Source organism: Budorcas taxicolor, chromosome 16, assembly GCF_023091745.1.
Source record: "Budorcas taxicolor isolate Tak-1 chromosome 16, Takin1.1, whole genome shotgun sequence".
NCBI classification, from domain to species: domain Eukaryota; kingdom Metazoa; phylum Chordata; class Mammalia; order Artiodactyla; family Bovidae; genus Budorcas; species Budorcas taxicolor.
Genome location: NC_068925.1, coordinates 5,206,091 through 5,217,678, shown reverse-complemented (window position 1 = coordinate 5,217,678; position 11,588 = coordinate 5,206,091). Strand labels below are relative to the sequence as shown.

General features: G+C 56.8%; 1 protein-coding gene across 1 annotated transcript; it reads left to right on the top strand.

The window, feature by feature from the left end:
- Positions 1-330: 330 nt before the first annotated feature.
- Positions 331-5,317, top strand: SLC45A3 (solute carrier family 45 member 3). Its single transcript, XM_052654156.1, has 4 exons — positions 331-502; positions 1,370-2,152; positions 2,793-3,058; positions 4,886-5,317. Exons 1-4 carry the CDS (start codon positions 331-333, stop codon positions 5,315-5,317), a joined length of 1,653 nt encoding a protein of 550 aa, XP_052510116.1.
- Positions 5,318-11,588: the final 6,271 nt, after the last annotated feature.

Here is an 11,588-nt window from a genome sequence, read left to right as displayed (position 1 = left end):
ACGCCATCAGCCCGGGAGTGAGCCAGATTCAGAGCTCAGAGCGAATCCTAGAGCTTGGGTTCCCGGAACTTAATGCTCTGTGTGTGGCTGTCCCTGCCCTTTTAGGATCTGAGTGTTGGCATCTGCCCCTGCCGAGGCCCCCGCGATGACAGGCGGTTAGCATGGCTGAGAAACCAGACCTGTGCAGAGGGCCCACAGGAGTTGGCTTCTGGCTAAGTCCTCGGCAGTCGGTGGCAGCCAGGAGGAGAGCCCTTGGCGTCCCCAGCAAGGCGGAGACGGAGCCGTTCTGGAGCGCGTGAGCAGGCCGGAGCCCCACCTGCCCGGTTCAGCATGGTCCAGAGGCTGTGGGCAAGCCGCCTGCTGCGGCATCGGAAGGCCCAGCTCCTGCTGGTCAACCTGCTGACCTTCGGCCTGGAGGTGTGCCTGGCAGCGGGGATCACCTACGTGCCACCCCTGCTGCTGGAAGTGGGGGTGGAGGAGAAGTTCATGACCATGGTGCTGGGTGAGTCACCACGTCCTCAGCCCCTCCTGCTCCAGAGACAGGCCTCCCGGGGAAGGAAGACACCAGTGTCTCTACCCAGAAGGTGCCTGCTGTCCCTGAGCCAGGGGGTCAGCGCTGCTGAGCAGAGGGCTGACCACGCACCAAGGGGCTCCAAGAGAAAGAGGAGGACAGGGCCGTTCCCTGGTTACCTCTGTGTCCCAGGCCCCTACACACATATGGCCCCCCGAGATGCGGAGAAACTGCCCTTTGCAATTCAAACCTGTGGCCTCATCCAACTCCTGCAGTAATGCTTTGAGGTTACCCATTTCACAGAGAAAACAGTGGAGGTTAATGAGAGGTTAGGAGACTTAGCCCGGCTGTACTGCTAACTTAGCTACGGATAAATTGGGTTGGGGTTCCCCCCCACAACCAGCAAGGGCTCTTTCTGGCCCTCAGGGCAGGGGCTGGGCTCCTGACTGGAGACGAATTCTGCGAAAGCCACAGAAGGCGAATGGGCACCATCGTTTGGTGCTGACCAAGCAAACGGTCACTTCTTTCACTCCCAGGAAGAGGGGTCTGTTGGGATGGCAGGGTCGGGGTCAGCCTGCCTGTTGAAACCCTGCCTCCCGCCCTCCCTGGCTCCGTGCCTGTGCAACTTATCACTGACTGGCTGCTTCATGCCTCAGTTTCCTCGTCATAGCATGGGGTGTTAGTGATCCCAGTTGTGAGGAGTGTGTCAGAGTCCATTGAAGTGGTCAGCATAGCACCAGTGTGGAGTGGGCCCTGCGTGCGGTGTCGTCACCTCATCCCTCCTTCTTGAGGTCGGTCCCCGTCCCCCGCCCCTTCCAAGCCCTGGCCTTTTGCTCACACTCCTCGCGCTTCTTGCAGGCATCGGTCCGGTGCTGGGTCTGGTCTCGGTCCCGCTGCTTGGCTCAGCCAGTGACCACTGGCGCGGGCGCTACGGCCGCCGGAGGCCCTTCATCTGGGCCCTGTCCCTGGGCGTTCTGCTGAGCCTCTTCCTCATCCCGAGGGCCAGCCGGCTGGCGGGGCTGCTGTGCCCGGACACCAGGCCGCTGGAGCTGGCGCTGCTGATCCTGGGCGTGGGGCTGCTGGCCTTCTGTGGCCAGCTGTGCTTCACGCCCCTGGAGGCCCTGCTCTCCGACCTCTTCCGGGACCCGGACCACTGTCGCCAGGCCTTCTCCGTCTACGCCTTCATGATCGGCCTCGGGGGCTGCCTGGGCTACCTCCTGCCTGCCATCGACTGGGACGCCAGCGCCCTGGCGCCCTACCTGGGCACCCAGGAGGAGTGCCTCTTTGGGCTGCTCGCTCTCATCTTCCTCACCTGCGTGGCGGCCACGGCGTTCGTGGCCGAGGAGGCGGCCCTGGGCCCGGCTGAGCCTGCGGAAGGGCTCTCCACCCCCTCGGTGCTGCCCTGCTGCCCGGGCCGCGCCCGCCTGGCCCTGCGGAGCCTGGGCGCCCTCTGTCCTCGGCTGCGCCGGCTCTGTTGCCGCATGCCCTGCGCCCTGCGCCGGCTCTTCGTGGCAGAGCTGTGCAGCTGGATGGCGTTCATGACGTTCACGTTATTTTACACAGACTTCGTGGGCGAGGGGCTGTACCAGGGCGTGCCCGGGGCTGAGCCAGGCACGGAGGCCCGCAGACACTATGACGAAGGTAAGGCCTTGGCTGTCCTGGGGGGCTGCTGTGGGAGCTGCCTCCCGATGGATGTTCGGGCGTGGGGAGACGCCCACAGCCTAGGCATCTGGGCCCTGATTTCCCCACCTGGAAAATGGGCCAGCGTGCAGGCTGCCTGTGCAGTTGGTCAGGGAGAAGAGCGCCAGGTTGGCTGCAACCTCAGCGGAGCCTCGGGCTGTGTGTAAAATTTTGATCAGTCATTGCCCCAACCTGGCAGAAGGAGAGGCTGAGCTTATTTCAGGTCCGGAGGCTGGGCCAAGTTCTGCCTGGCTCCACGTTCTGTGTGCCCTCTGCTCCGCCGCTGCCGTGGCCAGCCCCTTCCAGCTCAGGCGTCCCAAACTCTTCCTTTGGAGCCTCTGGCGGGGCTGTCTTGGCCCCCTCCTGGAAGCTGAGTGCTCTGAGCCCTGAGAACGGCTTCCTCGGCCCTTGGCCAGTGGCTGTGATCACTTTCCCTAACCTAGGCTCCTGCTGCTTGGGGTGGGTGTGGGTTACTGGGCGCAGGTCTGGCAATGACAGGTCTTGGGCAGCAGGGACCGGTGCTCCTGGTTCCGAGTGCCCTGCGCCCTGTGCTGAGCCCTCTCCCAGCCCCGTCTCATGGCCTCTCCCCCTCCACCCCCAGGGGTCCGGATGGGCAGCCTGGGGCTGTTCCTGCAGTGTGCCATCTCCCTGCTCTTCTCCCTGGTCATGGACCGGCTGGTGCAGCGGTTCGGCACCCGGGCAGTCTACTTGGCCAGCGTGGTGGCCTTCCCCGTGGCGGCCGGTGCCACATGCCTGTCCCGCAGCGTGGCGGTGGTGACCGCCTCGGCTGCCCTCACCGGCGTCACCTTCTCTGCCCTGCAGATCCTGCCTTACACGCTTGCCTCCCTCTACCACCGCGAGAAGCAGGTACTCAGTGGAGCTAGGGCAGGGAGGGCTGGCCAAGCAGTCCAGAGCCAGGGTCTGGCCAGAGAAGCTGGAGGAGGAGTTCTTTGACAGGAGAGGAAGCCTGTTGTGGTCCCAGGGCCAGAGACCTGGGCTGCGGAAGGAGGGTGTAGATTAGACTCTGGGAATGACTTCCTGATGTCAGGATTTTAAAGCCCTTAATGTGGATGATTGCAGGAAACGTGAAGTCCTCTGGAAATCCTGAAGAGGCAGGCTAGTGAAGTCCTCAGTCTGGGTTGCGGTGTTCTGTGCAGAAGCAGGGGGCTAGATCAGATGACCTCTGCGGCACCTAGCTTCCGCAGCTTGTGAGTGGGAAAGGCCTGACGTGGGCCTTGTTCAGGGAGGGACGTGGTTACTGACCTTGCTCTGGTCTCAGACAGGGGAAGGCTCCCGACTCCGCCCTCCCCTCTTTCAGTTTATCTTCCTTTTCCTGCCTCCCTCCTTTGCCCCCTTCCCCCGCCCCCGCTGCGGATCTCGGATCTCGGATCTCGGATCTCGGCGCCCCTGCCGCCGCTCGCCTGGGCCCTGTGTAAGTTGTGGGGCTCCTCCCTGCTTAGCCCCGCTCTAAGCAGCCCCTCCAGGGGCCTCCTCCTGTGAGAACCTTCTGAGCCCGGCTATGTGGTCACCTCTGTGGCCTCCGCTAGCCTCACTGAGCTGCAGCCCCGTTCCAGAGTTCTGTCCAGGGGTGTCCCAAAGAAAACGAGGCTCAGCCTGCCTTCATGGGGCTTCCAGACTGCAGGGGTGACATGCTCTGCCCCTGGCAGGACACGGGTGAGGAGACACCTGGCTGGGGGGCGTGTTAACCCAATCGGCAGCTGCAGGGGTGGGCGTGGGGTGGGGGAACCTGACCCCTGCGGCCCCTGTGGGCGCCCTGATGACCTTTATCAGCCTCCAGTCTCTCCTGCGCTGACTGGGGGCTCAGGCTGGCATCCAGGGGCCAGCCTTGGGCACGGCCAGGGAATGTGCTGGGGTTGGTCTTCCCCTCGACTGGGAAGCATGTCTACCCCCAGGGCAGGGCGGCCGGCCGGGGCAGGGTCCCAGGCACAGTTGGCCCCCGTGCTGCCTGCCCGCCTCCTTCGCTTCCTGGCAGCACACGAGCCTTGGCTGGAGCTCCGCCGGCGGGCTCCCGGCTCTGATGCAGCCGACCCTGAGAACGCGGTGTTCCAGGCACGCGTGGGCCCCGGAACGGCGGTCAGACGGGCCTTATCCTCAGATGGGAGGCTCTGGGGCGCCCCAGGCAGGGCAGGGTCAGGCCATGCTTGTCCCTGGCAGATGGTAGGACAGACAGGACGGCTCCCACAGGAGCGCAGCTGGGACGGGAGTCGAGGGTTTCCAGTGGCAGGTGGCAGGGACCTGGAGGAGGAGGCCGGGAAGAGCATGCGGCCTGGCGCGGCGGCGTCCTCACCTGTGCTCCTCCTTCCCGCCGTGTCTCTCTGCCCTCCTGTCTTCCTTCTGTCTTTCCTTTTTACCCTGGGGCTCTGTCCTCCTCCTAACTGGCAGTGCCGACTGCTTCTGTCACACTGACTTGAGGAGAGGCTGGAGGAGACCTCGACGTGTAGTTTCAGGGGTCCTCTTCTGGGCCCCCGACCCTCATTCCCGAGGAGACTCCTCACCGGAGACGCAGACCACACAGGGGTCTGCCCAGTTCTCTGCCCTGTCCCCGATTTTCATTGAGACCCTTTGCTGGCTTCCTCTCGGCCCTGAGATGAAGGCCAGGGCTGGTTCTCACAGCTGGGGGACCCCGTGTCTGGGTGCTGACCTGTCCTGGTATGTCCCTCTCTCTTCCCCCAGGTTTTCCTGCCCAAGTACCGAGGAGACGACGGAGGTGGTGCCAGCGAGGACGTCGTGATGACCAGCTTCTTGCCTAGCCCCAAGGCCACATCCCCCTCCCCCCACGGACACGGGGGGCCTGGCGGCCTGCTGCCAGCCCCACCCGCTCTCTGCGGGGCCTCTCCCTGTGACGGCTCCGTGCGCACCACGGTGGCTGAGCCGCCCGAGGCCAGGGCGGTCCCGGGCCGTGGCATCTGCCTAGACCTGGCCATTCTGGACAGCGCCTTCCTGCTGTCTCAGGTGGCCCCGTCTCTGTTTATGGGCTTCATCGTTCAGCTCAGCCAGTCCGTCACTGCCTACATGGTCTCAGCGGCAGGCCTGGGTCTGGTTGCCATTTACTTTGTCACGCAGGTAGTATTTGACAAGAGTGACTTGGCCAAATACTCTGTGTAGGGTGCTCGCCAGGCACGGAGGGCGGAGGGCCTTCCTCCCCGGGTCCGGCTCTCCCTGCTCAGCCTCCTGGGGCCGGGGCTGGTCTTGCCCTTTCCGATGCTGCCAAAGTGGTTGGTGTGGCTCTCCGCTGCCTCCCGGTGGCAGCGAGGTGCTTCTTCCCTCCCAGCCCTGAGCCAGTCGTTCGGGCCGGCTGGCTTGGTTGCTCTTCAGAAGGCTTGTCTGTACTTCAAGGGGAGAAGGGCAGGGCATTTAAGTAGGTCCATGCACTGGAATGCGGGACTCTGCCTGGGGATCGCCCAGGCTCAGGGTGGACAGCTGGGGTCCTGGTCAGGACACACCCAGTGAAGGGATCGGGGTAAATCCCAGATCTGAGTAAACGCAGCCACCTGTTCTAGCACCAAGGGCCTTTATCCTGTAGGTTCTCCCATTGTCGCTCCTGCACAGGAGTTTCTACCGTGAGACTGCAGGATTTGCAAGTACGGAAAGGACTTGGGGGGAGCACGATCCTGAGTGGTGAAGGCAAGCTGCCCCGCCCTCCAGCACCCCCTTTCTGCTATTCCCCCTCCCCTACACTTTATTAGGACTTTGCTTGTTGGCCCCTGTGGTGCCATCACAGGGACCCTGGTCTTTAAATATTTAACTTATTTATTTAAGTAGAAGGGGAATCAAGGTGTCTAGGAGTTGGGTAGGATGAGATCCTCGGCAACTAGGTCCCCTGAGATGGTTGGTTATTGAGCTGAGGGTTGGTTATTGAGCTGAGGGTTGCCAGAATCTCCTCCTGGAGGGATTGGTCTGGCCTCCTAACTGCCTAACCTTGAGCTTGCAAACTCCACTCACCCCAACTGATACCCCAGCTCCTGGTACTTGAGGTGGGGAGGGCTGGGGAATGTGAAGGGTGGGGCTCCAGGTCTCAGCAGCCTCCCTAGAACCCCCCACCTCGTGACCCTGCCAGCCCCCAAACTCCCCGCCCCCTCTAGGACTGGGCCTCCAAGCCCACCTTTCCTCGCCTGCTCCACAGTCCCCTCTTTGGGGCTATTGTGGGACCAGAAGCACAGAGTGTGGCTCTTTGAGCCTCCATCCGTCTCAGCCCCCAGGGCATATCTGTGCTTAAGCACTCTAGTGCAGAAACTCAGGAGCACCCCCTGCCTGGGCTAAGGAGGTCTTATCTCTCTGGGGGTTTAAGTGCCGTTTGTAATAATGTCACGTCTTATTTATTTAGCGGAGTAAATATTTTATGCTGTATGTGAGCAATCAGAGTATAATGTTTATGGTGATGAAATTAAAGCCTTCTTCTATGTTTCACTGGTCTTCGTGTCTTTTCGGAGGGGGAAAGACCAGCCCCTGTCAAGACTGGGTCTGGGCAGCAGCAGGTCCCAGCACCGCCAGCAGGGGGAGCCACAGACCAGCACTCATCTGTCTTTTGCCTGTTGCGTTGTCCTACCCGGGGACTGGGGAGACGCTCTGGGGGGGAAGGGGAGTAAGGCACAGGGAGGGGGCGCATTTTCCTTATCACAGGGCTCACAGTGTGGCCAAGAAGAGCCTCAACAAGAGGATGCCCCTAGCAAACTTAATGGTCTTTGAAAGCGTCTTTGCTTTCTGGCATTACCAGCTGTCCCGGCTCACCTTGTGTGTTTCTTGCTGTAGATCTGAAATGAGCTATTTTCTCTAAGGGCATCTGATTGACTTTTGTGGGAAAAGGTTGTTTTCCACAGTGACCGTAATATTGGCATTGGGAGTACTTATTATTAGGTTGATCATTGGTATTAGGCCTTTTCTGTGGACCAAACTAGGGGAAAAAAAATGTTTCACGTCAATACATGGTGAGTTTCTATTGATACTGCCTATTTAAGTTCAGGATTAGAGATTACATGTGTTTATATATATACATACGTATATATTTTACTTCTCTAATTTCTACCACGCTGAAACAGAGCTCAAGGCCTGGCCTAGCATGCATGTATGTGTGTGTGAGAAGCAAAAAGAGCCACTGGTCTAATGTCAGCCTTTCCGTGCTACCAGAAATTAGAAGCCTGCCCAGAGGCATGTTCACTGTTTTTCCTGGTCCAAAGGAAATGAACTTTCTGGCTAGCCCCGCACGAGTCATCTACCTCTGTGGTTAGACTTGTTCCTATGTATTCTTCCGATGCACTTGTAAATAAAATTGTTTTCTCGGGCTTCCCTTGTGGCTCAGTGGTAAAGAATCCGCCTGCCAGTGCAGGAGACACAGGCTTGATCCCTGTGGGAAGGGAAGGAAGATCCCACATCCAAAGCAGCTGGGCCTGTGCACCATGAGCCTTCGCTCAAAGAACCGAGGAAGTGCACCTCCTGAAGCCTAGAGCCGAGATAAGGCCCTCTGAAATTAAAACGATCTTTTTTATATAATTTCACTTACTTATTCATTGGCTATGCCGGGTCTTTGCTGCTGCGCAGGCTTTTTCTCTAGCTGCAGTGAGAGGGGGCCGCTCTCCAGGTGTGGTCTGCAGGCCAAAGATTGTTTTCTTAATTTCAGAGGGCCTTACGAGCACAAATTTTCAATACTGGAGACCCGCTAAGCCAGCTCACAGGCTGTGAGGTCTTATGTTGGTAGCTCTTCAGTTGTTTTTTTTTTTATATTGGGTTATAGTTGATTCACAATGGTAGTTCCTCAGCTTTAAACTACATTCCTCACAGAAATGCCAGCTCACTAAGAAGTACAGAAAACGGGGAAAGAAGAAGGAAGAAAGGGGGCCCTGGAAAGAAGAAGGAAACTGCAAGTAACCTCAAAGATACCACAAATAGGATTTACTCAGTCCTTTCCATGTGGGTCTCAGATGAGTCAAGGACACAACCTGGCCAGTGTCCTTTAAGATCATTAATTTAGATGGAAAGGAATAAGAGGTGTGATCAGGTGTTCATAGATGTATCAGGTAGGATGTACGCAGAAAATTTAAGAACACGAAGCAAAGACATTTAACAGAGTTTAGAGAAAGGAAACGATTGTTGCAGAGCGAGGAGGGTCAGGCTATCCGCACCTCCCTACCTTCATCCCCCAGCGCCTGCCATCTCCCAGAACGGGATGGAGTGCTGGCATGTGGTCTGAGCCCAGGAATTGGAGGGGGGCTGCCCCATGGGTCTGTCTTTCCGGCCTGGGGTGCTTCTCCCTGCGGGAACGGGAGTGGGAGGGGTGGGGGTAGGGAACACCCCCTCGGTGGGCAGCTTGGAGCTCGGGGTGCTGCTTGTGCACCCGGGGAGAGAGCTCTTGGTTTCCAGGATCAAATTCGACTACAGCAGCCTGGCAGCTTTGTCACCGTTGGCTGGAGGGTTGTGCAGGGTTGAAACTCTCTGATACCCAACACCGTCACGAGATCTCCACACACGAGAAGGTAGCGTGGGGTGCCCTGGCAATCCCGCCCCTTGACTTCAGTCTGTCCTTGACTAACGCCTGACCTTTGACAAGTCATTCCACTGTGTGTACGCTGAGGGGTTAGCCGACTGTCTCTGCAGACACAGCTCTGGACTCCCGCCCTTCGTGGCTCCGTGCCACGTTCTGCTCCCCAGGACGCTGTTTAGAACCCTGCAGTGCCCACTGACCGTTCTCTCCTTCTCGTCACACAGTCTTTGTTTACTGTCCCATGTGCTGGGCCTGACGTGCACCCCGGGGCTGTGGCAATGAAGAGACAGTCACTGAGCTCAGATGCAGCTGGGAGGGGGCACACCGGGAGGGCCTCCTGCCCCTTAAGGGGCTCTGTCCTGGGGAGGGGATGGCCTCCAGGGAAGCGAGGTGAGGGTCCGTCCGTGGAAAGCCGCCTGGACCCCGAGACTCCCTCACAGGCGGCCGTGACTTCTCCCAGTGAGCTGAAGGGAGCGGAGCGGTGGGAGGACCCTGGGATCCTTCTTCGCCAGGGACGGCCCCGAAGCCTGCTAAGAAGAGGTGACTTGTCCCAGGCACACTGACGCGGGGCTGTTTCTGTGCTACTCAGTGGAAGCGAGGGGTATGGGGGAAGACTCTGCGTTATCTTTGCAGCTTGTATTATTCCAATATAAAAAGTTTCTTTCTTTTTAATGTGGAAGACTTTTGATCCCTCTCACCACCTTCTAATAGGCACCCAAAAGATCTGTTAATCAACCATTACTATTCACTGATAGGTGTAAGGCACCATTGTAGATATAACTAAGGGGGTTATGAAGATATATCAAAGGTGGTCTTTGTTCTCTGTGAGTACTGAGGCTTTTCCATGGAAAAATAAAGCTGTTCAAATGAGGTTATTTCTAATGGTGCAAGGCAGTTTGACACGTGCCAATGATACACAGGAGTACAAGGAGGATGGGGGAGAGACCACTGCCAGGAGGATGCTTTTTAAATAGGGACAGAGATTCAGTTCAGTTCCGTTCAGTCGCTCAGTCGTGTCTGACTTTTTGCCACCCCATGGACTGCAGCACGCCAGGCCTCCCTGTCCATCACCAACTCCCGGAGCCTACTCAAACCCATGTCTATCACGTCAGTGATGCCACCCAACCAACTCATTCTCTGTCGTCCCCTTCTCCTCCTGCCTTCAATCTTTCCCAGCATCAGGGTCTTTTCCTGACTCAGTTCTTCGCATCAGGTGGCCAAAGTATTGGAGTTTCAGCTTCAACATCAGTCCTTCCAATGAACACTCAGGACTGATCTCCTTTAGGATGGACTGGTTGGATCTCCTTTCAGTCCAAGGGACTCTCAAGAGTCTTCTCCAACACCAGAGCTCAAAAGCATCAATTCTTTGGTGCTTAGCTTTCTTCACAGTCCAACTCTCTCATCCATACATGACCACTGGAAAAACCATAGCCTTGACTAGATGGACCTTTGTTGGCAGAGTAACGTCTCTGCTTTCTAATATGCTGTCTAGGTTGGTCATAACTTTCCTTCCAAGGAGTAAGCGTCTTTTAATTTCATGGCTGCAGTCACCATCTGCAGTGATTTTGGAGCCCCCCAAAATAAAGTCTGCCACTGTTTCCACTGTTTCCCCATCTATTCGGCATGAAGTGATGGGACCAGATGCCATGATCTTAGTTTTCTGAATGTTGAACTTTAAGCCAACTTTTTCACTCTCCTCTTTCACTTTCATCAAGAGGTTCTTTAGTTCTTCTTTGCTTTCTGTCATAAGGGTGGTCATCTCACATGCTAATAAAGTAATGCTCAAAATTCTCCAAGCCAGGCTTCAACAATACATGAACCGTGAACTTCCAGATGTTCATGCTGGTTTTAGAAAAGGCAGAGGAACCAGAGATCAAACTGCCAACATCTGTTGGATCATTGAAAAAGCAAGGGAGTTCCAGAAAAACATCTATTTCTGCTTTATTGACTACGCCAAAGCCTTTGACTGTGTGGATCACAACAAACTGTGGAAAATTCTGAAAGAGATGGGAATACCGGACTACCTGACCTGCCTCCTGAGAAATTTGCATGCAGGTCAGGAAGCAACAGTTAGAACTGGACATGGAACAACAGACTGGTTCCAAATAGGAAAAGGAGTACGTCAAGGCTGTATATTGTCACCCTGCTTATTTAACTTCTATGCAGAGTACATCATGAGAAACGCTGGACTGGAAGAAGCACAAGCTGGAATCAAGATTGCCAGGAGAAATATCAATAACCTCAGATATGCAGAGGACAAAGATTATTGCCGTCTAAAAAAGTTCACGGGTTTTTGACTTAATGAACACTTTAGAAATACATGAGCACTTCAATCAATTATATACACAGTTTCTCAGTCTTCTTGCTTAGTCATAAATATCCTTCACCCTGACTGCCTCATTGCTTACCTCACTGCCCGTCATGGCGTCCGTCTCCTGGACTAATTAATTAACCTTAGCCATCTCCCCTTCTCCAGTCTAATCTCCACTTACCCTGACTGCTTGGACTGCAAGCAGTTACAGGCAAGTTAGGTCCATGCTTCTCCTGCAGCCTGAGCTAGCTTTCCATGCACCGAGCTGACGGCCCCGTGCAGGGGAGCCTCACCTGCATGTGGCTCCTTCACACGTGGCTCCATCCACCTCTTTATCCCCTTCCTCTCCACCTCCTCGTTCTCCCATCCTCTCAAAGACCACTCCAGCCACAGTGGGTTTCTTCCCACTCCTTAGCCAAACTTGGCTCGTCTGAGCCTCAGGACTTCTGGCCTTGCTGCACTCTCTTCGTGGAAAACCCTCTGCTTCTCTGCCTGCAGCAGTTGCTATTCTGCCACCTTCGGCCTAAACCTCTCCTCCTCTGGTTCCCTGCAGTTAATCGCTTCCTTTCCTGTCTTCCCATAACACACTG

What these genes read in the sequence shown, in the direction of transcription:
- SLC45A3 (XM_052654156.1), top strand. Translation starts at nt 331, where the DNA reads ATGGTCCAGAGGCTGTGGGCAAGCCGCCTGCTGCGGCATCGGAAGGCC. An exon ending in GTTCATGACCATGGTGCTGG is followed by an intron (nt 503 to 1,369) that starts GTGAGTCACCAC and finishes CGCTTCTTGCAG; the next exon opens with GCATCGGTCCGGTGCTGGGT. An exon ending in TCTACCACCGCGAGAAGCAG is followed by an intron (nt 3,059 to 4,885) that starts GTACTCAGTGGA and finishes CTCTTCCCCCAG; the next exon opens with GTTTTCCTGCCCAAGTACCG.